The 27463-nt window shown below is 47.9% G+C and overlaps 1 protein-coding gene across 1 annotated transcript in view; it reads left to right on the top strand.

Annotated features, from left to right (window-relative positions):
• Window positions 1-264: 264 nt before the first annotated feature.
• LOC119435819 (condensin-2 complex subunit D3) overlaps window positions 265-27463 on the top strand; it is a 44094-nt gene continuing 16895 nt past the window's right edge. Inside the window, exons 1-4 of the mRNA XM_049655262.1 lie at window positions 265-1957; window positions 16383-16640; window positions 22492-24105; window positions 25491-25914. Of these exons, the coding sequence (XP_049511219.1) occupies window positions 302-1957; window positions 16383-16640; window positions 22492-24105; window positions 25491-25914 (3952 nt within the window). The 5' untranslated portion in view covers window positions 265-301. The remainder of the gene's footprint in view (window positions 1958-16382; window positions 16641-22491; window positions 24106-25490; window positions 25915-27463) is intronic.

Raw genomic sequence — 27463 nt, 5'->3', positions numbered from 1 at the left:
GCGAAACCGGAAGTCCCGAAACGGAAAAGCGAAAGTGCGGCGAAGTTAAGTACGACTAAAACCACAAAACAATACCAGACGAGCCGCAAGTGTCACATTCAGCATATTCGGGTAAGTGTGCGTTTGTGCAAGTTTGTTTGTTTCATTTGAAGCTTTTTCGTGAAGCGTCCGTACGGATGCGAATTACAGTTTTACTTTAGGCGGGGACATTGTGCCCTTGGGTGAATATTTTTGTAGTTTCAAGTCGATATGTTTCATTTCAGTGGCATTTCCTTCAAGTACCATTAAGCGTACACCGATCATGAACGACGCTGCCTCGCACGTGAGTTGCACACTCTCCGCATTGGGAAAATTGCTATTCGACGTTGTTGAGGAGTCATGGATCAACGCGGCATGGGATAACAGGTACACCGACATATTTCTCCCTGATGTCGATTTGTTAGAATCGTTCGAGGGAAACAGCAATCACCTCTTAGACGCGTTGTCGAATGCGTGCGACGCTTGCCAAAAGTGGTCTCGCTTTTCTAAGACTGACGTGGACGTAGGAGAGGAAGACAGCGACGACAAGCTGTGGAGAACGATCATGGATAATGGGGTGAACTACAAAGCGTTGCTAGGCTTGATATATTTGGGAATCGGTCAGGGCTACTCGCCAGGTGCCACCCTCGTGAAAAAGAAGATAGCGTTGCGCTTTTCTAAACTGTACTTCAATCTCATGGTTGTGCTGGGGAGCTCTGTATTCCATGAGAGCCTGTTCCAGAGCGCGATTCAGTGCGTTTGCCTTCCGAACAAGAGCACCAACCTGAATAGAGATGGAACGAGAAACGCGTCACAGAGCGGTAGTACGCCAGGCAGCGGTCGGAGCAGCCGGCAAAAGCAGTTCGCCACAGCCACTGCTAGCAAAGACGCCAACGCCGATGAGAGCACGACTGTGGAAAGTGAGATCATTTCCGAGTCAATGCTTCTGGACTTAATTACCTGTATGACCGACTCACTGAAGGACCTCGTTTGGGCGCTTCATTCATTCAGCCTGCTCTCGTACAGGGAAGTGACTGAATTCCTCATCCAACATCTGTGTGAACTGGCCCAGCTCGACATTCCTGGTGCAGACGTGTGCTTCAACGTCGGCCTAGAGCAGCAGTTCCGCGGCTGCCACTACAGCCAGCTGACCTCGTACGTCTACTGCACGTTGAACCTACTGTGCCTGCCGCAGCACGGGGAACCTGCCGACAACTTCCGGGTCATCGCCAAGAGCCTGATGCCACACATCCTCATGCTGGCCGCCGGCAACGCGCAGACCGTGGCCCAGCCCTTCACGAAAGTTCGAGACAATGCCGTCGCCTTCTTCTGCTATGTGATGCAGTCGTGCGGCGATTCTATCAGGGAGAATTTCCAGGACGTGGCCCTCATCCTGATCCACAACGTCGCCTTCCATGCAGTGAACCGGATCGACTTCCGGCAGAAGACCACTCACGCTGTGCTCATGATTATGGGCGAGCTCACTGAGGAGCGATTCAAGCGCATCGTCCAGTGGTTCATAAAGCTCACAATGGTGCCGCTGGCCAAACGGCGTATCTTTGCCCTCGAGATGATCCTTGCCCTCATCTGGAACGATCGGGCGGCCGACAAGCGGCCAGACCTGCTGCTTGCTGCCATAAAGCGGTGCAATGACAAAATTGCTTCAGTCAAGACCAAGGCAATATCCGTACTTGCAAGCGTTACGAACGAGCAACCTGAGCTGTGGATACCCCTGCTTAAGGTGTCGAACCCTGTCGAGCCGGAAGACGAGGGTGAAGGGGGACATGGGGCCGTTGAGGACGACCGCCTCTCTCAGCTGATGGAGGTGCTCAAGTATCGTGCGGAAGACTCTAATATGCACGTGAGGAAAGCGGTGCTCTCTGTGCTGCAGAATGTTGTCTGCGCCAGTCATGACTTCGTCAAGGAAGAGTACGTGGAGGTGAGTGTGGTACCTGGAAGCACCCGCTTCCTTGGTGCCTGTGAAACCCTATTTTCATTCATTTGGTAAAAAGAGCTTGATTATTGCCGTAGAAAGTGAAGGCCGAAATTATTTGTATATTTTAAGGCGAAAGCCTTAGATCTCTATGTTTCAAGGTCACGTTGTGAGGTACAGAAATTTACGTGATCCAAGGAAGGCCAGAAGCGTACCAAAACATGTCCAGTCGTGTATATGATTAATGATTAGCAAAGTTAATGATTGATTAGTGATTGGATTAAGGTCGATAAGGAGGATTAGGGTGGATTAAGGTGTTTAAAGGGACACTAAAGAGAAACCGGAAGTTCAGCTTTATTTATTTATTTATTTGTACATACTGCAGCCCTATAACAGGGCTATTGCAGGAGTAGGTTAATATAGGGGTGAAAAAAAAAAGTGAAACTGAACAAGGAATCTTACAACATTAGCAAATTCAAATATTAGTAGAACACGTAAAGCACTGGAAAATTATTTTCTTCAATACAGAAAGCAGCGAAACACTGAAATGCATACACAAAGCATAAATCAAACGTAACTCAAGCAGTTACACACGCTGCTTTTCATAAAGAGCACTTTCGAATTCGCTTATCGGGAGTGAACGAAGACAGCCAGGTAAGGAATTCCATACTTCTATAGTGCGGGGAAAGAAGCTGTACTTGAAAGTATTTGTACGGGCATAGAAAGGGAAAAGATTCAGCTCGTGGAAGTTACGTGTAGAAGAATGTTTGGCGAAAGATAAGCAAACTGTGTTCGAAGTACGATAGAATGTGTTAATTATGTTGTGCAAAAATTTTAAAGATTCCACGTCACGACGCACAGAAAGTAATGTTAGGTTCAGAGAAGGGAGGGCAGATGATGGTGAAAAATAGCGGTCATACCGGCGAAAAATGAAGCGGACGGCTTTCTTTTGAACTGCTTCTAGTTTGATTATGTTGTTTTGGTTATGGGGTGACCACACTGTGGCGCCATAATCGATAATGGGGCGGACAAGTGTTTTATACATTAAGAGTTTAGTATCCTTTGGAGCCTTCTGCATAGTACGACGTAAATATCCAAGTTTTTTTAATGCCTTAGAACATGTTTGATCAATGTGTGCAGACCATGAGAGATTGTGAGTAAATGTTACGCCAAGGTATTTATATTGTCGAACTCTGGTTAAAGATGATCCATTCAAGGAATATGTCGCAATTACTGGCGCTGCTCTTTTTGTGAAGGTCAAAACAACGGTCTTTTTTTTTTCAAATTAATGTTCATTTTCCATTTTTCGCACCAAGCACCGAAGGATGCAAAGGAATCGTTTAGTCGCTTATGATTAGACGCAGAATCAATCACATCGTATAAGACGCAATCGTCGGCATAAAGACGAATGCTGGAAGAAACATTTTTTGGTAGGTCGTTCACATAAATTAGAAACAATAAAGGACCCAGGACTGACCCTTGAGGAACCCCAGAACTTACCTTAAGAATTGATGACCTTGCGGAACTGAAGTCCACGTATTGGGACCGGTCAGAAAGGAAACTAGCAATCCAGTCGACCAGACGGGAATTCTTTAGAACGGCATTTAATTTTTGCAAGAGGTGAGAATGAAGTACTGAATCGAACGCTTTAGAAAAATCTATAAAGATAGCGTCAATCTGTTTACCGAGATCTAATTGATAAGCAATGTCATGGGTGAATTCGGTTAATTGTGTGATAGTGCTGAAACCACGTCTAAAGCCATGCTGTACATTAGTTAGAATATTATTTGACTCAAGGAAATCGATGATGTGTTTGTAAATAATATGTTCCAGCATTTTGCACGAGTGAGAAGTTAAAGAAATTGGTCTGTAATTTGTTAGGTCTGTCTTGTCTCCCGTTTTATATAAGGGGTATTACTCTTGCAAGCTTCCAGGATGAAGGAACGATTCCGCTTTCAAGAGATTTATTGAATATAATTTCAAGATAGCGTGATGTCCATTGTGAATAACGAAGTAAAAACGAGTTTGGAATACCATCAGGGCCATCAGATTTTTTTGTGTCTAACTTTAAAATCAAATTGAGGATGCCATTAACATTAGCTGAAATGTCGGGAATGGAATAAACTGAATGATTATCGAAAGCCGGGCAGATGGGAGCATCGTTTGCGTAGACAGAATGGAAATGTGCATTGAATGCATTGGAGATGCGCACAGGATCATTTACACTTTCATCATTAATAGTAAAGGAAGATGAAGAATCTGTAACAGGCATGACGGAACGCCAGAATTTCCGAGGATTATTTCTTAGCAATCCTGGCAGCTCGACATGAAAGAAAAAATCTTTGGCTAAATACATTTTCAGATTTAGTTCCTCTTTGGCAGATGTGAATCTAGTAATGGCATCGGGGTCATTACTGCGTTTTGATCGTCTCAGCCGTCTAACGCGGCGTGATAATTGCAAAAGTTCTCTCGTCATCCAAGGGATGGCACGATTCTTTTTCTTACTTTTTAACGGAACAAATCGGTTAATGCAGAGCTTTGTAATGCTTTAAAATTCTAGAACTAGTGTATTCACGTCACAATCTTTACTGAGTGTGCAAAATGATTCGAAGCCTTCTGATAAAACTTCAAGAATAGAAGTATCGTCAGAGCGATTAAAGTCGAAAAAAGTTTGAATTTCGGTACGCGGTTTACAGATTGTGCAACTGAGCGATATAAACACGGCCTTGTGATCTGAAATTCCGTCAATAATTTCACACTCGGACAATTTATCAACAAGGTCTGAACTAATAAACACCAGGTCAAGGAGTGCGTTCTGTCTTGTTGCGCCATCAACTACTTGTGTGAGCCCAAATGATAAAGAAAAGTTAATCAGTTCGCTACCTAAAGAACTGCGGTGCGAAAGTGAGGGCCAATGAATATCCGGTGTATTAAAGTCTCCCATTAGAATTAAACTATTTGCATGAAAATTGTGCGTGTTCATATAATCAGTTAGAAGAAAAAGGTTATCGAGGGAGGAAGCAGGTGGATGATAGAAAACGGAGACTATGATTGTTTTTTTGCCCAGGTACAATTTACACCAGACAGATTCGAGATTTGCAGGAGGAGAGATAACCGAAAACTTCAGGTCAGACTTCAAAAAAAAAAAAAAAAAAAAGGGCGACTCCACCTCCCTTGCCAGTTTTGCGGTCTGATCGGACAGCTACATACCCGGGTGGAGTGATTTCAGAGTCATATATGTGATCGTGAAGCCAGGTTTCAGTGACGCCGATGAAATGAGGGGAATAGGATGTTACCAGAGAAAGAAACAAAGGAAACTTATTCGCTAGACTTCTTGCATTCAAATTCAAGAAAGTGAGGTTGCAAGAGTCGCGGTGAATGTGAAGATGAAGTAGCTGGGGGAGTGTTTGACAAGCCTGCAGAGAGACTGGAATTGTTCACTGGGGTGTTTGCAGCGAGACCTGAATCGTCGACTAGGGCATTTTCCGTGTCATTCCACCAATAGCGCACATTATTTATGAAAACGTGGTCATAGCGTAACCTCACCACAGAACCACGGTTACGAAAAGAAGACGTTGCTGTCCATAGCTTCTTGCGAATGACACGCACGTTAGCTGAGAAATCCTCAGTAACATAAAATTTTGTCCCTTTAAGCTTTGAGACGATTTTCATTATCTCTATCTTACCCCTGAAGTCTAGTACTCGTAATATAACGGGGCGCGATCTACCTTCACGTTTGGTACCAATTCTATGACAGCGTTCAATTGGCGGGCATTCAATGTTAAGTTTCTCTGTGAAAAATTGGCGTACACTAGAAAAAAGCGTGTTGTTGTTTTCACCATCATTTTCGTCAAGTCTATGCAAAATTATATTGTTGCGTCTGGAACGATTTTCAAGGTCATCATTCTTTTTCATTAATTCCGAAACGGCCCGAGATAAAGAACGTACATCAGAACCACACTGATCAAACGAGGTACTAAGATCGGCGGTGTTCTTTTCAAGGGCGGCCACACGGGATTCCAGCGCGTCAAAACGCTTGTTGACAGTTTGCTGAAAAAGCTTAATATCAGCGATATCACGAGCCATCAGTTTCTGCCCAGCTAATAGTTCGGTCAGCATTCCGGAAATGCTGTTTGAGTCGTTATCGGTCTTATCAGTTTCAGATGAGCATGAAGCATCATCTGAGTTACTGGTATTACGAGTCCCCTTTCTCATAGGGCCAGGATTTAATTCTACATCACCGCTAAGTGCCAGCCTATTGACGCAGTACAGTGCATGTATAAAACAGGACAGAAAGCTCTGTGGGCAAGAGAGCAGCAGCAAACAACGATCATCTGATCTAAAACAATGGGCGTGTTCAAAATAACGTACCTGCACGAGAAATAAGACGCGATTAAGCATCGTGTCGGTGCTGCTGCCGTCTTGCCCACTGACGAGTGATGCCGGGTCCAGGCCTTTTAAGCGTTGTGTCGATGACGTCATTGTCCAAGAGCATGCCTTGATTGGGCCATCCGATGACGTCACATATAAGTTGGAAGCAAGTGGCGCGCGGATAGGACTACTATCGCACTTGCCGAAGCTGTCACACGGGGAGGTGACAGGGCAGTTCGGACGCAGACCATCATACGCGGGCACAGGCTGTAGCTTCAAATCCAGCGCATGGTCAACGGACGGCTCCATTTCGCAGCATCTCGAGGAAAATACGGCGTTGAAGATTCCAGGTAAACAGCAAAGAAACTGCACGAGAAATAAGACGCGATTAAGCATCGTGTCGGTGCTGCTGCCGTCTTGCCCAATGGTAGATAGTCCTATCACGATCACAGACATACCATTATTACTGCGAACCACGGTGTAAGATATATATTCTTTAGGTGGGGACACTTCTCGGCTTGCTTGCTAGACGCGATCGACCAGATAAAGTTAAAGCCCCTATATTTATTATAAATATAGGGGCTTTAGATAAAGTAGCACGGGCGCGCGTCTATCGGGGCGGTGACGGCAGCGAATACCTATCGGCGGAACGACGCAACTTCAGTTAGAACCACGGAGTAAGATAAGACAGGAGCGCCGACTCGGCTCGTCTGGAAGGGACACTTTCTGCAACGCCGGCTCCTGCTTCATGGCGTGTTCGCCAGACGGCGCTACGAATTATGAAAAACTCTGCAGCAGAGAGGCGGGCCCAACAAACCGAAGGGACAAAGGCGCGGGGACTCCCTCGCGGCACCTGCTTGTAAGCTGCCCCGCGCATGCCCTGAAGCCTGTAGCGCGCATAGCTCTTGCGGTTCACGGAGTGACGTTAGCAGGAGAAACAAGTTATGTATCATTTTATTCAATTTATTTTATACAGGCCAAATGCAGGGCATTTGTCAGGTGGCCTACATGAAACTTTACAAGGCACAGGAACAGAAAATAAGCAAATTACGGAAACTAAGACGGAAAGTAAAGCTATAGCAAATGGTAAGGCGATATAACGGCAGTTCGGGTGGTCTCAAGCAATGACAGACGACAACGAAAAGAAGTTTTTATGCAAAAGCTGACGTTTATTACTTTGTTTATCTGAGCACGCATCAAGTACTAAGATACTTCGCTTGCTTCTTTGTTTGTCGCGGTGCTTTTCGTGTCGCCCGGTTCTCTTGCGAGCAGAATCGCCACATTCTCATTAAACATAATAATTGGGAATTCCTGCCAGTGTTTCCTACTCAATATTTCAGAAGAGAAGCTCTGATTATGTGTCTACATAACTAGGGGAATCATCTCGAAGGCGAGGCTGAGAATTTACAGCGTAGCCAGCCGGTATTTACACTGGCTAACCTCCTTGTCTTTCTTTCCCTTTTTTTTCTCTCTCTACATTACGGCATGTCTCTGGACAAGGAAAGGCATCTGCACTGTGTGTAGTTGTATGGAAATTTAAATTGAGCTCCTCTCGTCCTTCCACATTGGCGTCTTCTGGTTCCTCCTGGCATTCAGCATCATTGAGCTACGCCAGGCTTCCCTAAACAAATTGAAGGAACGGCTCCACTTCGAAGTCGAGGCGCTTTCTTTACATCTAGCAGGACATCGCCTCTGTCTCTACTGCAGTAACTATCAAGCATAAGCTGCTTCTCGAAGTGTCGCGAACATATTTTGTCCATTGCTTTAAGCGCTCACTTACCTTCAGGAATTTTTTACGCCACTGGTGCAGTAGTTGAAGATCAGATGGCGCCGCGAAGAGCGAAAACTTCTCGCGTCCTTTGCCATACCCAGATTTACACCCGGGAGCAAAACACTGTCCTCTTGCTCAGTCTCTTCACGCACAACCATCAAGACACCTTGTTTCGTCAGGCATGAATAAACATACTGCAGACATGGTAAACAAAGCGAGGACGACGGAAATTTCGCACCTTCGCTTCCGCGCAGACTTAGAGTGAAAAACAAGTACTTCTGTTGTGTCTTTTTGTAAAACATCATTTATCGTCTGTTTCCTCTAAAGACATGTAAAAATGTTTCGCATACGTGCATAAAAGCGCTACCACGTGTTTATTTGCGCTTTTATTATTCGTGCGCATATATTTTTTTGTGTTTGATTGCTGTCAAATTGAGACGGCCGAGGGTCCACGTTTGTAGCAGACGACATGCTCTACGGGTGCCGCGCTGCCGGTTCTGCGGCGCCGTCGCCGCCGGTCTCCGCCACTCAGCGCATGCGCACATGGACGCAAGCTGTTGAGTGTTTTCCACGCGCCTCGACAGATGGCGCTACGCGATGTATAATTTGCGTTGCACGGTTTGTCCCGAGCGAATGCGTTGCGCGGCGGCGGAGTCGGCGCTCCTGTTTATCTTACTCCGTGGTTAGAACGCACGCGAGAGCGTGCGCCGACAAGGAACGCGCGCATGCCCTCTCCCCGGTGACCTTCTTTCGTGCGTCACTCAATCATTTCGGATTTCCCGCGAACCGCCGGTTGCTATAACAACGGGAGATTAAACCAATAAAAATCTTTCTGTGAAGTTGCGTCGTACTGCCGATAGGTATCCGCTGCCGTCACCGGGCAGATCGGCGCGCGCCTTTGCTACTTTATCTGGTCGATCGAGTCTGGCGAGTGTCCTCACCTAAAGAGTATATATCTTACACCGTGCTGCGAACAGAGGTTTAATAAGCGGGAAAATAGCGAAAAACTGAAGGATAGGGGCTGACGCCCCTTCGAATTTCCCGCACTACACGTTCGTGACGTCGGAGATCCCAAACGCAGCCCAGCTGCGATTGGTGGAGAGCGATTTATCGCTGTTAATAAAACGCAAAATGAAATATACCTTAAACGTACATAAACAGAATTTGCCAACTTTTTAAGCTGTTTCAAGCGAGAGAGAATAAACTTTATTAAAATATCGTGATCAGTTGTGCCTCGAAGGTGGAGCCCTTAGTCTGGGGCCCCATAGGTAGCAGCCACCGCCTCGGCATGGTCGACGGACGTACGAGTTTAGCGCAAAATTAAATAAGTAATAAGAAAAAATGGCGTGACGCTACATGCGGTCGTGATAGTTTCGTAGTTTCGTTTTTGCTCCATGCATGATCGCGCGCGCCTGTTCCGCTCTATGTTGCAGTGTTTGGTTGCGTGTCGCCTGGCTCGAAAAACGTTGACTTCGCGGGAAACAGCCAGAAAGTTCCTCGTGTGTGTAGTGTTGAGGGCTGTATCAACGGCGCAAGGCGCTTGCTCAGGGGCAGCGGCAGTGTTGACCCGACTGTGTTGTTTCATGTGGTGCCGCGCGATGAGCCCCGGCGTTCGCAATGGCTGTGCTCTGCCGATGATAAAACGGCAAAAGAGCCAGAGAAACCGATGGTGTGCTCTCATTTCTCGCCCTCGGATTATGTATATAATCCTGCCCCAGAGGCCAGTCCTTTCTCGACCAGCTGTCCCATCAATGTCGCCTTCATCAAATCCCCTACTGATGCCCCTGCAGCAGCAAACTGGCGGCTCGGTGAGTGGTGAATGTCATTAAAAAAAGACACGAAAAAACCCATACCGAGTACGCGCGCAACTTTCTACGCTTGTTCTGTCGGGAACATCGTCGCCTCGCGGACAGGCCGCCTCGCCTTCCGTCGACGAAAACGACGCTTCGCTTTCCGTTGGCGCGGCCGGCTGCTCACCGCCATCGTACGCGGAAGCACCTACCGCGCGAGCACGGAGGATCATTTCGTGCTCCGTTTCACTGAAGTCTCTCAAATGCAGTCCTACTTCCCTGGCGAGCTCTTCGTTGCAAAGTTCAGCGTCAGCAACGGTATTCATCGCGGCCACAGAACACCTTAGCAAAAGTCGCAGCAAATGCAGCGGCCATGCAGCCATGATGGAGCGAGCACCTCGGCTGTTTACGCAAGCGGTGACGTATTATGGCGCCCTCTGATTCGCTGAGAGCTATGAAATCTGTGACGACACTGCTTCAGCGCCGATTCTGGGGTGAGAGAAATTGAGTAAACGTTATTTGGTCTTTGTTTACGAATTTCTCCGCTAATAACTCATATTTTTGCACCCAACAAAAACTGCATGCATTCCTGAAGGTCCCTCTTTTATTCCAGCTGAACTTCCTGGTTCTCTTTAGTTTCCCTTTAAGGATGATTAAGGTGGATTAGGGTGCATTAAGGTGGATGAAGGAGGATTAGGATGGATTAAGATGGATTAAGGTGAATTACAGTAGGCTTTCGCCTTCGCGTCTCTTAGGCGATAGCTACGGAGAGCTGGGAATTTTTTTACGCTTCATGTCGGTGCGCCAGCGTGACATAACAAATTTCAAACATTTTCTTGTGCTTGGCTCGTTTTCATGCAGGAAAAGCTTTTGAAGCTTTCCAGACTGATTCTTATGTTCCTTAGAAAATGTGGTAAATTTTTACGAATTGATAATTAACCAGACCAGAGCAGATATATCAAAATCCTTGACTTCATAATGAGTTCGTGTTTAAACCTTAGAGCTAGTTCATCCCCGGTCTATCGTTTTTTTTTTCCCTTACCAAGCCTCTTCTCGCAGTAAAAGTGGCCGTTTATTATTGTCGAAACTAACATACAAACACAGCTTAATATCCCTCTTTTATTGTCCCTCTATGCTCTATCTCACAAGCGACTTGCAGCACTGCCGAAGATACTATAGTCGGGAACAACTTTAGAAGGCAGCGGCATTTGCCCCCTCAAAGGTGGATGCATACGAGCCTCCACCAATGGGCGCGCACTAAAGACTTACGTCATGAGCCGGACGGCCGGTGTCCCCGCTGACGGAGAACATGGCAGCCCGCGATTCAAGCCGGGGCGAGTCGCGTCAGCGGGGCCATTTCTTTAGTCGCGGAGGGAATCGGCTGCTGCGCTTCGGTCATCTGGGCCCCTCTCCTGTCTTCTTAAGTTGTACCCGACTATAGGTTTACACAGGCAATAGACAGTAGACAGTTTTAGTTTAGCGTGGTTACCGGAATAGCGGGCGTACCGGAATAGCGGGATCGAAGTGCGCATGCGCAGAACGCTAACTGACCCATACCGTTTACCGTGCGCACGCTATTTCTCAGAGTTAACGTTACCGTGTTAGCGTGGTGTACGTAGTGTACGTAAAACATGGCGGCGGTCCCGGTCGCCCGCTTCGAACTGAATTTGGCGTTGTTTTTGTAGAATTCACTTCGTTCGTAGCAAATGACTGCGTAACCGGCTTTTGCTTAGTCTCATGCCGCTTCGCCGAGAGAGTGTTATGGCTAATCTTGAGGAATTTTCGAGATCGCTTCTCGTTTCGAACGCGCCTAAGCCTAACGAGAGAAATTTTTTTGAGATGCGAGCGCCATCTGTCGCTAAAGTCGGGAGATAGGCGCGACGACGGCATATGGCCTCTGAGATGGGAGAATTTCGGAGGCTATGGTAGACAGCTTGTACTGCTTGTCTGTTTCGTTGCAGATCGACGGACATGTGAAGTAAAAATACAACGCGCTCCTGGCTTCCATTGCGCTGCCTATCGCACTTTCCGGACGCACACACACATAGAATTAGGTACCCTGTGTATGCGAAATTCAAAGCGTAATGGAATAGCGTCCCGCACGTAAACTACGCTATCACGCTATACTAAAACTCTCTTTCTGCAAAGTTCGTTTGCGGAACGGTAACGCTATTTCCCGTAACCCCGCTATTACGCTAACGCTAAACTAAAACTAGACAGTTTTAGTTTAGCGTTAGCGTAATAGCGGGGTTACGGGAAATAGCGTTACCGTTCCGCAAACGAACTTTGCAGAAAGAGAGTTTTAGTAGACAGTTTTAGTTTAGCGTTAGCGTAATAGCGGGGTTACGGGAAATAGCGTTACCGTTCCGCAAACGAACTTTGCAGAAAGAGAGTTTTAGTATAGCGTGATAGCGTAGTTTACGTGCGGGACGCTATTCCATTACGCTTTGAATTTCGCATACACAGGGCACCTAATTCTATGTGTGTGTGCGTCCGGAAAGTGCGATAGGCAGCGCAGTGGAAGCCAGGAGCGCGTTGTAATTTTACTTCACATGTCCGTCGATCTGCAACGAAACAGACAAGCAGTACAAGCTGTCTACCATAGCCTCCGACATCCTCCCATCTCAGAGGCCATATGCCGTCGTCGCGCTTATCTTCCGACTTTAGCGACAGATGGCGCTCGCATCTCAGAAAAAATTTCTCTCGTTAGGCTTAGGCGCGTTCGAAACGAGAAGCGATCTCGAAAATTCCTCAAGATTAGCCATAACACTCTCTCGGCGAAGCGGCATGAGACTAAGCAAAAGCCGTTTACGCAGTCATTTGCTACGAACGAAGTGAATTCTACAAAAACAACGCCAAATTCAGTTCGAAGCGGGCGACCGGGACCGCCGCCATGTTTTACGTACACTACGTACACCACGCTAACACGGTAACGTTAACTCTGAGAAATAGCGTGCGCACGGTAAACGGTATGGGTCGGTTAGCGTTCTGCGCATGCGCACTTCGATCCCGCTATTCCGGTACGCCCGCTATTCCGGTAACCACGCTAAACTAAAACTGTCTAGTATAGCGTGATAGCGTAGTTTACGTGCGGGACGCTATTCCATTACGCTTTGAATTTCGCATACACAGGGCACCTAATTCTATGTGTGTGTGCGTCCGGAAAGTGCGATAGGCAGCGCAATGGAAGCCAGGAGCGCGTTGTATCTTTACTTCACATGTCCGTCGATCTGCAACGAAACAGACAAGCAGTACAAGCTGTCTACCATAGCCTCCGAAATTCTCCCATCTCAGAGGCCATATGCCGTCGTCGCGCCTATCTCCCGACTTTAGCGACAGATGGCGCTCGCATCTCAGAAAAAATTTCTCTCGTTAGGCTTAGGCGCGTTCGAAACGAGAAGCGATCTCGAAAATTCCTCAAGATTAGCCATAACACTCTCTCGGCGAAGCGGCATGAGACTAAGCAAAAGCCGTTTACGCAGTCATTTGCTACGAACGAAGTGAATTCTACAAAAACAACGCCAAATTCAGTTCGAAGCGGGCGACCGGGACCGCCGCCATGTTTTACGTACACTACGTACACCACGCTAACACGGTAACGTTAACTCTGAGAAATAGCGTGCGCACGGTAAACGGTATGGGTCAGTTAGCGTTCTGCGCATGCGCACTTCGATCCCGCTATTCCGGTACGCCCGCTATTCCGGTAACCACGCTAAACTAAAACTGTCTACTGTCTAGTTTTAGTTTAGCGTGGTTACCGGAATAGCGGGCGTACCGGAATAGCGGGATCGAAGTGCGCATGCGCAGAACGCTAACCGACCCATACCGTTTACCGTGCGCACGCTATTTCTCAAGAGTTAACGTTACCGTGTTAGCGTGGTGTACGTAGTGTACGTAAAACATGGCGGCGGTCCCGGTCGCCCGCTTCGAACTGAATTTGGCGTTGTTTTTGTAGAATTCACTTCGTTCGTAGCAAACGACTGCGTAAACGGCTTTTGCTTAGTCTCATGCCGCTTCGCCGAGAGAGTGTTATGGCTAATCTTGAGGAATTTTCGAGATCGCTTCTCGTTTCGAACGCGCCTAAGCCTAACGAGAGAAATTTTTTCTGAGATGCGAGCGCCATCTGTCGCTAAAGTCAGGAGATAGGCGCGAAGACGGCATATGGCCTCTGAGATGAGAGGATTTCGGAGGCTATGGTAGACAGCTTGTACTGCTTGTCTGTTTCATTGCAGATCGACGGACATGTGAAGTAAAAATACAACGCGCTCCTGGCTTCTATTGCGCTGCCTATCGCACTTTCCGGACGCACACACACATAGAATTAGGTGCCCTGTGTATGCGAAATTCAAAGCGTAATGGAATAGCGTCCCGCACGTAAACTACGCTATCACGCTATACTAAAACTCTCTTTCTGCAAAGTTCGTTTGCGGAACGGTAACGCTATTTCCCGTAACCCCGCTATTACGCTAACGCTAAACTAAAACTGTCTAATATCTTTGCGCAGCAGAATGTAGTTCCGGGCTTAACTCTGATTTTTGGCGGGATTAGAGAGTTTTATTTTTGCTTGACACACGATACTTTACAGCGATACGTAAGATGTTAGAACCTTTGCACATGCACGTAGTATTGGGGGCGAGGAGTTACGGAGTCGCCATCTGTCGGAAGCGCCTCGCTTGCGTATACATATATAGTATGAGGGATAACGCGGCGCGCTCCTCATAGGTTTGGCTGTGGGCGCTCAGCACCACGCGGGCGCCCTCCTGGCCATTTCTGTAAGTACTCTCTAAACGAGGGAAGTTTCTTACTGTAAAAATAATAATCTTTGGCAACAGAAAGCGCAGAATAGTTTACAGGCGCTATCTCTTCACCGAATACGTACAGTGAACGCGCATTGCGCGCAGTCGCCGCGATGGAGTCCCCGAACCAGCTTCTTGAGTGAAAGGTAGGCAATCGCCGAGAACAGTCTATGTGAAATATGTTCTTATATTGAGCTGTCTGTATCGCCAAATGGAGTGTAACAGAATGAAGCCTCAATGCAGCGACCGCACGGGTTCGCAGCGACCGAGTACGCGTCTGCATGCGAGCGCGTCTTCGCACCGTGCCGTGAGCTTTAGGCCGCAGCATATGAACATTTGGCAGTACGCAAGCAACCATCGTTGCGTGGACACTATCAGAACTGTTCAAAAATATTTTCGTTATAACTAGGGACTTCGACGCTATACGGCGACTTGTGATGTTCGCGACGATTCAGTCATTTTTTTTTCTTATAAATTCTTGGACATTTCAATATCGTTATTTCTCAAGTTGCGTCGCACTGTATGTTTATCGCTCTCAGCGAGAAATTTCCCACTGCTTCTTTTTGTTACTCCAGTACATTCGTTATTTGGGGCTAACAAGCATGAGCATATGCCATGCCTTTTTTGAATGTGCTTATCTTACCGTTCCCTTTCCATTCTGGTGAACTTGCCAGTATCTAGCATCAACATGTTCATAGACAAAACCTGCGCGGGCGAGCTTCTCAGTGCGCGCTTTGAAATAAAAGTGCGTTCAAAACATACAAGCCAAGTATACCTTCAAGGTTGATCAGGCCTGCTCTTGCCTGTTCCTGTTCAAAGCCCTGCGCTTTTATTTGGTTTTGTTAGTTTGAAGATGAACTTTATTTCTCTCACACTGTACAATGTTTTTATTTGCTGCTTATTTAAACAGTGGTTATTTGTTCTACCCTAAAGACAAGTTCAAATGTGTGACACATGCATTGGAGTGGGCACAGAAGCACGCAAAATAAAGCATGATTACCACACAGATTATAGTATACACGCAGAGATGAAATTTCAGATTTAAAATATTTGCATAGGAAATTGTGCGCGGAAGAACAAACTCTTGTATGTCATAATGATAAAGGCATGTAATGCAGTAGATTCCTGTTGAGACGAACCCTGTTAAGCCAAATTTCTTTATATTAGGAACAATGTGTCAATATTTGGTTGGTTTCCAATAGACAAAAGAAAGAAAAGTGTTTAACACGAATAGAAAATTTGGTTATATTGCAGCCTCCATAGATGGCTGCTACTCGGCTCAGCGGGAGGCACGTATCGCTCAACTGGGAGGGAAGGACTCTGCCAACTAGAAGCGGATGGTATTTCTGTGGACAACGCTACACTAGTGTAGCGTAGTGACGCGGGAACGTTCACAGCTCACAACATGTACGAGCTAAAACAACACCAAGACAAGAAAGGTTTTGCGGTCCCTTCATATTTGTCAGGAGTCGACTGCAGCTAGGCGTAACGTATGCACCAGAATTTATCCCGCTTGTCGCTGAGGATCCCGTTGAACTTTCCGGGCTACAAATTGAAGTGTTGAGAGAATCGGTACTCCTAACTGTCCAGTTTCAAAGCAGAATGAGAGGGTAGCCAGAACTCCACTACAGGACATAACCTTAGAGGGAGCGAAACGAGCAATCGCATCGTTTACACGGACATGTGCATGTGTTCATGTGCAGATTCTGAAGGAGAGCTGCCTGGACTTGGCTCTGCCAGTGCGCGAAGAGGCGCTTCTGGCCCTTACCAAGTGCCTGCGCGCACACCCAGAGGAAGAGCTGCTGCTGCGGCACTGGTTGGAAGGGGCTCTTCCACTGGTGCTGGATGCCGAGAGCTCTGTCATGGAGAAGGCTGTCGAGACCGTTGAGGAGCTGATCCTGGGGCCCCTGTCCCTCTTGGCACCAGCAGGACCTGATGCTGACCTGGCCTGGCGTCTGCTGGCACAGGGAAATATCTAGAAAGTTGGGGGGAAGGGGAGGTCTCAAAAGCTCTAGAAACACAGCATGCAAACGGGCATTTATTGCACCTTCTATACAATAAGCCTGCTAGCTGATATGCAATGACTGGAACGTGCCGATGCAACACGCTGAGGGATCGAGGATGTTCGACTCCCCACGCAAGCATACCGAGCGAATAATGTTTTCCAATGCCGCGCAGACGACTAAATAATTCGCGGGGTGGGGTATCGCAAATGGAAGCGCAACTGAGTTTCAGTTCTCCCATACCGCTCTGTACCGCGGAGCGCACCAACGAGCGCGCGGATGGTCCGCCCTCAACGTGGAGGAGAAAGTTAAGTGCACCAGGGTATCCACGTCGTCAGGTGGCGCTAGCATCAGAACACATCTTTGTACGATAACACAAAGGGCAGTGCCTTGCTATTTGAGGCTCGAGCCGGTTGCCTAAGGACGAAAACATATCGGAACAAATATTCGGAATTAGATGAGACATGTGTATGCTGCAGTAAAGATCCAGAGACCACTCAGCACATCCTAATGGAATGCGACGGGATCCACCCAGCGAGAACCGTAGGTAACATGCAACTCCCAGAAGCGCTTGGGTTTAAATTGGAAGGAAACATAAACAGATCAGCCGTAGAGATCAGCAAGAGACGATTAGAGTACTGGTGGAAAAAAAGTAGGGAAAAGATGGATGCGACCTGATCTCTTAAAATCATAGGCAGCGGTACAAGGTAAATTTTTGAAAAAGAAAAATAATGATAGGTATACAAAAATGCAAGATAAAGAACATGTATAGTATACCTGATTAAATCAAGCAGGCTAGGTGACTATTTGTCGCCGCCCCGTTTCAAAGGGGATGCCAATAGATCATCATCATCATCATCATCATCATCTCCCCTCGCACTGCGTAGCTTAAGCATCATGGCCTCCGAGATTGGGTGCGCTGGCAGGTTTTGCTCCGGCCGTCTCATTCGCACGTAGTCCAGTGGTGGGCTCTTTAGCCGCACGCTCGCAATCGAAGGTTTTACATGCATGTGGAAGGCTTTTGGGCGCTCCGGTACTGCTGCTGTGGCTTGGATGAGGCGAGGGAAAAAAATGATTTTGCGGTGCTATGTGATCTCTTACTGATTTTGAGATGACCGCTGGCGGTCTGCGAGGGGCACAGTGCATGCTGGTGCTGATATATTCTCGAGTGCGCGTTTCTTTTTATTTTACACACGAATACCAAGGTAAATACACCTGGTAGCGAAGCTTCCATAGAAGCCCATACGTTCAAAACATGGCGGTTCATCGGCGGTTCATGGGGCTTAGCGCCATCTGTGTGAGGAGGGAACACGTCCGGCGGAAGAAAAAATAATGTGACGCCGTATCCGTTAAAAACAGAAGTGACGTCATTTTGTTCTCAAAGGCGCGAAATTTGTTTTCGGGGGCCAGCCATTAGAGCTGTATATTCAAACGCCCCGCCATTCGACGTGATGGACATTTCGAGCTTTCAGCGTGGAAACCGACGCAGGAAAAGTTCAGCCATACGGGTGTCGAAACCGCACCCTTGCGCAGAACATACTTTGCTTGGAGGCCGACGAACGCTTTGGGCGTAGAGTGCTCGTCCTTTCGTTGGACGCCAAGCCCGTCGGCCAGCGATGTCCCACGAAAACAACTAAAGTGAACAATTATCTGGCGGTCGCAACTCACTACTTTTGACTGAACAGGTTAAGAAACAATGAAACTACACGCGTCACCGAATTCAGACAAACGTCGACAAGCAAAGCAACACAACATATGAGGGGGGCGTATTGTAACAGGTGAACTTTACGAGTGCCCCTAGCTTTCTGCCCACTTCAAAAGCTGCATTGCATTGTAAGTGATAGTGGCGTCAACGCCCGCCGCTATCGGTGGGCGCTCTTACGGTGGGCGCTCAGAAAATGTATTTATTGATAATGATCAAGTAAAATAGAGTTGTTCTTTTCTGGCCATGCGTATGTAAAATTGATTAGGAACTTTATTTTCGTTGAATGAATCTAACTGTGTATCGCTTTAATTAAAAAACGCTTTTTTTCTTTCGCAATGTTTGTTCCCTTCAAACATAGTCGCGCTTCAATCGCTGCTCCCATAACCACGCTTGCTGATGTCGGTGACAATTCGTTCTGAACCGCTTTTCGCCCGAAGCTTCGCGACCATTTGGATCGACCTTGCGAATACTAGCTCCCACTACATTCACGTTGGTATCTAGAAGTGGAATATATCTGCAAGAGTAGTCATGTGCAGGAAAAACACTATACTTCACAGCTTGCGGGTTATATGGATGTTTATAATTTTTTTATTTGCTTCCAAAGCTTTGGACGAGTCACCTACAGCACTTATTTCGTCAGTGCATTTCGCTGTCGCGACAGGGCGTGAAGCAAGACACAGCATCATCTATCTGGAGTTTTACGTGCCAAAACCAGTTCTGATTATGAGGCACGCCGTAGTGGAGAGATCCGGATTAATTTTGACCACCTGGGGTTCTTTAACATGCACTACAACGCAAGCACACGGGCGGTTTTGCGTTTCGCCTCCATCGAAATGCGGGCGCCGCAGCCGGAATTCGATCCCGCGATCTCGTGCTCAGCAGCGCAACGCCTTAGCGAACTGAGTCACCGCGGCGGGTGTATCTTGTCGCCAAACAATAATCGTCATCTGTCTTGTCCGCATTTCCTTTCTTTAACGCTGCGAGCCCGGCACTTCCTAGTCACGAAAGGCTTGCGTGTTATCAGCGTGACACAGCATTCTCGGCAGGAAAGTAGCGAGCGCTGAGTTTTCAAGAAACGAAACGCAAGCAAGGCAGATGACGATTATTGTTTGGGGACAAAATGCGACCCAAAGGGTGTAAACTTTTTTTAGAGTGTAGGCATAGAAATGCTTACGCATTTGATATTAAACAAACATCCCTGCACTACAGAATATGCGTAAAACGCAAAATTAGCCATATCAATTGCTTAATCACCGCAATGCAAAGTGAAAAAAAAAAACAAAAAACAAACTAGGCAGACAACATTTAAACTCTGCCAGCTACGATAAAGCCATCAGTTCAGAAACAATGAATGGTGTGTGTACCCACACATGAATTGTTAAAAAATTATTAAACAGAAGTACGGACTATAGATGGATACTGCAAGAGAGGGAAAAATTGTCATCTACCCTAATTGTAGCACGAAGCTGCAATTGAAACCCGTACGGGTTTCTCAGAACAATGGAATAATAAACATACTATAAGTATGGACTATAGATACTACAAAATCAATGTATAAGGATATAGAAATGCACGGTATAAAATAACGGCACAAAAGGGCTAAACGGTTCAGACTGCAAAATGCCCGAGGCCGAGCTGAAAAATTGCCTGAGATAAATACTGTAGAAATCTTCCGCGACACGTGAAAATAGAGGCAATGCGCACGTTGACATCTAGCGTGGTCAGCCTTCTACGGCCGCTTCTACAGGCGCCCTCGGCTAATAGCACTACCTCAGAGCATCCAAGCGCGCTTGCACATTTTTTTTTTTTTTTTTTTTTTTTTTTTTTTTTTTTTTTGCTGGGGAGCTCACCGAATGAGACGGCCGGAGCAAAATCTGCCAGCGCGTGCATTCTCAGAGGCCACGCCTTGATCGACGCACTTCCGAAAGAAAACGTCATGAAGGGGCTTTATGCGTAGCTATATACGATACCCACTCCATCCGTCACTTGTGTACTATGCGGGGAAGCCAGATGCTAGGAGACCGAGAAATAGCCGTGGGCCCCCACAAAGTAACAGTGCCTCTGAATTGGCGTAGTGGTCGTTGTAAGTTATTAGACGTTTTAGACGAAGTTAGTCAGCAGGCAGCTTGTTAGTGCCGGCCACTGAGCAAGAAGTGCCCTGCTAGGATACAATGGCGCAGTCGTTCTTTTTATGGAGAACACTTCCAGTTCTCTGGCATTGCTGCAGGTGACACTGAGTTTTGATTTTGCAATAACTTAGGCACACAACCTTAGTTATTGTTGAGCTAGGGCGAAGAGTATGTTGTAGTAGGGCAGCGGTCCGATGGTACCAGCCGGCATGCAGCTTCGTGTGAAAGAGACACTGCAGTGACACCCCTTGGCGTCTGTGTGGCGTCACAGATTGGCTGTTCACTACGGCATTCTCGTGGTGATGTTGGCTTGGTAGTTTTTTCTCCGTGGCCTCAGGTTGGCAAGTGAATAAATTTGTTTGCATGCATTCAGCCAAAAAGTGAGACTTTTTGGCTCAGCCCATGCAAACAGTACCATGCAACAGTCCCCAACCATCAGGTGCTACCTTTGTTGATATCGTGGTTTAGTGCAGGGGTGTATTCTGTAAGAGTCCACCTAATGGACTGTCCATTTCGGCTGTCGCTGATTGGCTGCAGCTGCACGAGCGAGAGGGTGACAGGTGCCCTGAGCCAGTCTCCTCCTCGCTCGTGCAGCTGCAGCCAATCAGCGACAGCCGAAATGGACAGTTCACTAGGTGGACTCTTACAGAATACCCCACCAGCTTTCTAGGGCGCTATAACGTAAAATGATTCCAAACTGTTTTGGTTCCAATTTATGAAATCAGCCTCCACGATTGGTCAAAACATTTTCGGGCCACTCCCAACTTCGCCTGTCTGTCACGCGACGTCACGAAAACCGCGATAGCTCACCATCTGATATGACGTGTACACACTGATTATGCATGTTTAAACCGCACAAAAGAAAAATAACCATTCCTGACTCGACGCCTTTTCACCATTAGCCCTCTGCTATTGGTCCAATGTTTTCTGGCTACGCCCGCTTCGCCTGTCTGTCACGCGACCTCACTAAACCGCGAAAACTCACCACGTAAAAGTGACGTGTACGCGAAAAAAATGCATTAATATGCCGAACAAAACTGAAAAATTTTCTGAATAGCCACAGACTGCCCCGTTCCGAAAGGAATAGAAGATGGCTGCCCACCGATCGCTCAGGCCCTCGCTACTCGCACCTGCCGGTGAGCATGTATTTATTTGCGCATGAGAAACCGTTTTGCGTGGCAGTAAAACGTTATCGAGCCCTTTCGGCATGCATACGACATCGCTCTGCCAACTATTCCTTGCTGAGGATCCGTTTTAGCGGCATTCTTATCCTTCCGTTGCACACCGCCACGATTTTCGACCAGCCACCGCAAGCTAAGTAAGGCGAAGCGGACCAATCGCAGAAGCCGGCACCACCCTCTTCATGCGGTTGTCTATTTTCACTGTGCTGGCTCGGCCCCATCGGAACCCTCTCCACTGGAGCGTGCTCCTCGCCTCATGTCAGCCAATTAGATAAGAAAAACCGCTGAGTGTAGACAATGTTATTGGTTTTGAAAAAAAAAAAATATGGGGTTTTACGTGCCAAAACCACGATCTGATTATGAGGCACGCCGTAGTGGGGGACTCCGGAAATTTGGACCACCTGGGGTTCTTTAACGTGCACTTAAATCTAAGTACACGGATGCTTTCGCATTTCGCCCCCATCGAAATGCTGCCGCCGTGGCCGGGATTCGATCCCGCGACCTCGTGCTCAGCAGCTGGTTTTGAAAGCGAACGAAGGTGACCTCCTATAAGCGAGGAGAGTGTTTGATTGGGTTGTTCAGACAACGCTGTGGGTCACCACCCGATGCTTGCGTCGGTGGTTACGTAAATTTGACGTCAGGAGTTTGGAATCAAAACAGTTTGGAATCATTTTACGTTATAGCGCCACTAGTGTAGCTTTGTCGTTCGCGTTGTTAAGCGTTGGCTTATATTTTAATAGTGTACTCCAGCCGTAACCGCATAATAATTTTTTGGTATTACTGCCCATGTTTAGATGTCTCAAGGCCCGTTTCGTGAGCACCACAAGTACCTCCAGCAAGCTGTGTTGCAGCTGCATCGTGCTGAGAAGTTGCGGCCCGACAAGCTGAACGTCCTGAAAACTTACGTTGGAGGTCCCAATGATGCATCAGTCTGGCTGCTGCTTTCCAAGCTCTCTCTCTACTGTGATCTTGGCCAGGGCGACTTCGCCTACAGCTACTGGAAGCAGCAGTGGGACGACCAGCCGGAGGGGTCAAATAACCCGCGTGCCTCCAACGAGACAGTCAACCACGTGCTAATTGTCCTGAAGAGAGTTTCTCGCCACTTGCCTTCAAATGCACTCCGAGAGATGATTGCAGATCTGGAGCAGCGGCTATCTCAGCTGCGTCTCCCCGTGGAGGTTATCGCTCACATGGTGGACTGCTTGCACATTCTCAAGCGTAACGTGCACCGAGATCAGCCTAAAATTGGCGAACGTGCCATCAAGGTATGGTGCAGACAGATGTTGGACAAGTGCGAGACGTTCCTTTACCAGGCAGTTATGGGAGTCAAGGATGAGGACAGCAAACTTGTGGAAGAGCAATTGGTGCGCCATCTCGTGCTTCTTGGAGAGGCATCTCAGCCCGCACCTCACGCTGTCTCAAGCCAGCTTCACTACCTGGTTCAGGCCTGCATGACCAGTTCGGGGAGCCCAGAGCCCACGTCTGAGCCCGACGCCAAGAGAGGTGATATAAAGAAGAAACGAACCAGGCGGTCCCGGGCACAACGGTCCGGTGGTGGCCTGCGTACTACTCGATGCGTGCGTGCCCATGCGGTGATCGTGATGGGTATGTTCTGCATACAGAATGAAATGCTTGCGAAGACCGTAGTGCCAACCATGGGAAATTCCCTGTCGTGCAGCCAGGATCCAATGATGCGGGCCAACCTGATAGTTGTACTGACTGACATATGCAAGCGTTACGCCGTCTTGGTCGACCCGTATCTACCCATTGTGACACGTTGCATCAAAGACTCGGTTCCAGCTATTCGCAGTTTGGTTCTCACATGCCTGTTGCAGTTGCTGCAGCAGAATTTTGTGAAGCTGCACGGATGGCTCTTTTACCGGCTACTTTCAGCCCTTACTGACGATGAGCGAGAGATTCGCGAGCTGGCAGAATTCGGGCTGGTGGACTGCGTGCTCAAGCGAAATACGCATGTCTTTTATGACCGTTTCGTGAACTGCCTCTTCTACTTCAACGCTTACCGAAGTTCCAGCGGCGAGGCGTCACAGGAAAGCGTTGTTGAGGTAACCGAGCGGGACCGGCGCCTGTTCAGCCTCGAAGGGCACGGGCGGCGGGACCAGCGCATGGCTCTGTACCGCTTCATGTTGCTCCACATGCCGGATGAAGATAGGTTCAAGCTGACCCTTGCGCTGACCCAAAGTGTGCTTGTGCCGTGTGCGGACACGACAAACACTGGCCTCGGTATGGAAGAGGAATACCCTGAGCTGCTGCATGACGCATTGTCGGTGATGGGCTCCGAGGAGATCCAGCTGAAGACCATTGTAGCTGCAGCTGAGGATGCAGCTACAGAGGAGAATCCTGAGCGGGCCTTGCTGCACACCACACGCAAAACAATTCTCAGCTTTGTGGTGAGTACTTAAACCTTTAACGCCTTAGCTGTAATCATCCTACCAGTTTATGGCAGTTCTGTCGAGTGTACTTCCTAATCGTCCATGCTAAAGTTTATATTTTATTGCGATAGCAATTATATGGACACTCCAAGCGCATTTCTGCCATCGGCGTCGCCGTCACCGTGACGTTCCGTATAAAGTCCAACCGCGATAAAATCGTCGCCGCGCGCCGTACGCTGTGTGTGCGAGTAGCGTACGAGGGTGAGCCGGCAATCGCGGCTCAATGCGAGGGAGGAAGGCAGGCCGGAAGCGCGTGTTATTTCGTGCGCGGGGCACGGGGACGAGGCGACGGGGGGGGGGGGGGGGGGAAGCGTTCGTTCTTCTCTGTCGGCTGCTGCTCACAGCGCGGCCGCGCGGGCGCCGTATCTTGAAAGCGATCTGCGATGTGGGCGAAGTGCGCGCACGCGCGGGCCTCATCTTCAAAGCGATCTGCTATGGGGACAAATTGCATGCGCCGAGTGCCGGTAGCTTCGTATGCGCTGTGCTTTCGACGTTTAGTTCGCGCTGAAGCGATACGAGAGACAGCGCGAAGGTCAATTTGCCCGCTGCTGCTGGCGCGAGTTTCACAGCGAGTTTCCGCGGTCATCGAGCGAGATGTGTTGATATTTACCTGTGCGAGCGTGACACTATGCTTGTCTATTTAGTTAGTAAGCGAATGTTTACAACTTTATACGTACCATTGAACTGCTATCCTTGCTTCGCCTAGCTCTCTACTAATTTGCTGTCGCAATCGATGCTTCGCCTTTCGGGCGAAACTGCGACTTTTTTCTTTGCTGACCTGAAACTTATCATACACATCGACATATTTTGCCATGCACTGCGGAGTTAAGGGCATGTGTGCAAGTTCATTGTAGTTTTTATTCGTCTTGCTGTAGCGCCTCTAAGGAAGCTACTTTCCAGAAGTGTGGACGGCTGGAGAGCAGGTGCTTTTATCGGAGGAAACTCTTCTGCATTGTTGACCTGCCAATGATTTTACAAATCACCTGTACAAGTTTGGGGCACGTGGGTATACAAATGAATATCCATTGCATTGCTGAGGGCCAGCTGTGGTTGTGCACTTTCACTGCATGTTGATGTTGCAAGGGTGGCAGTTGGTGAAGGTGTCTATTACTTGCCCGTTGGGACGATGCGGCGCAGCTTTTGCTCTGCTACATCTGTTACTACAGCGTGAACATGAAATATGGAGCACGGAAGAGAAAATTTGCCGCACAAGAGCTTGTTGTGGTGCGTTCTCTCTTCTGTACTCCTGTCTTATGTGTTCACGCTCTAGCTAAAGATGCCGCTTTGTCAGCTCCCCAACATGCTGGGGTTTTTATTAAGCTTCTGCGCATTCTCCTGTGCAGGTGCGGTCAAATTTGGTGGATAACGTGTTTCCTGTGGTCATTGCTCTGGCGAACAAGTTGGAAGCAGCACGCTCACCACTGCTGCGCTCACTGCTCATGTACTCGCGTGAGCTCATGCGCGACTACAAGGCGCAGGTCGACGACATGCTGTCGGCGGACAAGAAGCTGGCCAGCGAGATCCCCTTTGACGAGCGGCGCCTGGAACGGGAGGAAGAGGAGAAGGCCGCCGCCAATGGACGTGCGGTCGCAGCACCAAAGACGCCTGCACGTGCCGTGAACTCGGAGCTCAGGGAACTGCTTGAAACAGCGCGTAAGCTCAAGGAAGAGGCCCTCAAGCGGCGCTACAATGTGGCGCTGCCACAAGTGGCATCCGAGGAAGAGACCACGCAGCAGCAGAATGGCAATGGCAAGCCTACGCTCCAAGGTGAGAGACTTGTCCACTTCTACTTGCAAGCTTTCAATACAAGGTTATCACCACGCGTTTTACTATGCCATTATTGCTACAAATCATGTCGGTAGCTGCAGCCATTCTAGTTCTTTAAGGGGCCCTGCAGCACATTTTTTAAACAAAAGCCCACGTTATCGGTCGCAGAAATGTCAAAATACAAGCAAAATGAGAGTAACATTGAACTCTAAATTTCGCGGCTCTCTCTGCCACATTTCACTCTCCTATGACGTAATGGGTCTCCCGGCCGATAAGCATAGACGTCGATGTTACGTAAAAGAAGTTTGCGCGCCATGGTTGGCCAAGCCTGCTCAGCTTGCTGATGGCGTTCCCTTGGCCTTCGCGATCGGGCGGCGAGCGGTCCGACCTCGGTCCGAACAGCTTCCGCGAGGCAGACGTTGGCGCGCAATAGGCTCGGAATGCTGATGCGTCGGTCCCATGGTTGCAACATCTTCCTCGTGGCTGTGTGATAATTAGGCGATACTTAAAATGGCTGTAAAACGTAATGCCGTAGGTTCTTTCGCAGTATTCGCAATATCATGCATATTTAAATCGCGCATTGCATTTTTTTATAGGGCCACACTTCGAGGCCACGTTCGTCGCACAATATTGCCGCATCGTGATGCTGCACCGCCCGACAAGCTTTCTCGGGAGCGTTGCAGGGCCCCTTTAAATGGCCCCTAGAGATAAAAACATTTTTTTTTGTATTGTTGAAGGATAATTTAATAATACAGGTCACTCTTACCGTGAGAAGAGGCTTGGTTAACCAGAAAAGGCGCGACAACGAAAACTACGTAGGTGGCGAAGACGTGGATTTCGACTGTTTGCTCGGGCCTAGCTAATTTGTTATCGGTAAAGATGGATACATTGAATGCCAAAGGAGCCATGGACTGAACTTAGCAAGTTTCAGGCACTCTTACTGAACCGCAACAGCCGGAATACGTAAATTTGCTTGGAAACCTGTGACATCACGTTGATGTAGAGGCACTAGGGTTTCGGCGTGAAAATATAAAAATAGAACTTTGACCTTTATTTTCTGTTCTAGTCATCAACCTATTACTGTGAAATTCCGAAATTAGGCTTATGAAAGAGCTTTTCAAAACTGATAAAGTTTTTCTCCTTAGTTGTCCTTCAACCCATTAAAGGGACTCTATAATAACAATCAAATACCGGTTGTGCAGCGTGTTTGATGACGTATTAACGACTTCAGGAATAGAAGTTCTATTTCTGGCAACGTTCGATATATTGGTTCAATGTTTTTCACGTCATTTCTTACTGCTGTTTTCTAAACGTGCTCAATAAACGCATTTTCAGCCTAAATTATTGACTGAATTGCCTTTGGTAATGGATGCATGCTCGTATCAGACGGTGTGTTGATGTTGGCTGGCCAGTGCTTCTGCTTCCGCAATAACAACCTTTAGCGAATTTTTGGCATTGTATAACTGTTTTAGTCTCCCAGTCAGTGACACCCCTCATACATAGCAGTGTAGCAGGTTCAAATATCTGGAACTAATTTGCCACATCGACG

Source organism: Dermacentor silvarum, chromosome 1 (assembly GCF_013339745.2).
Source record: "Dermacentor silvarum isolate Dsil-2018 chromosome 1, BIME_Dsil_1.4, whole genome shotgun sequence".
In the NCBI taxonomy this organism is placed as follows: Eukaryota; Metazoa; Arthropoda; class Arachnida; order Ixodida; family Ixodidae; genus Dermacentor; species Dermacentor silvarum.
The sequence above is the reverse complement of the archived record's forward strand: the minus strand, read 5'-3'. Positions and strand labels throughout refer to the sequence as shown.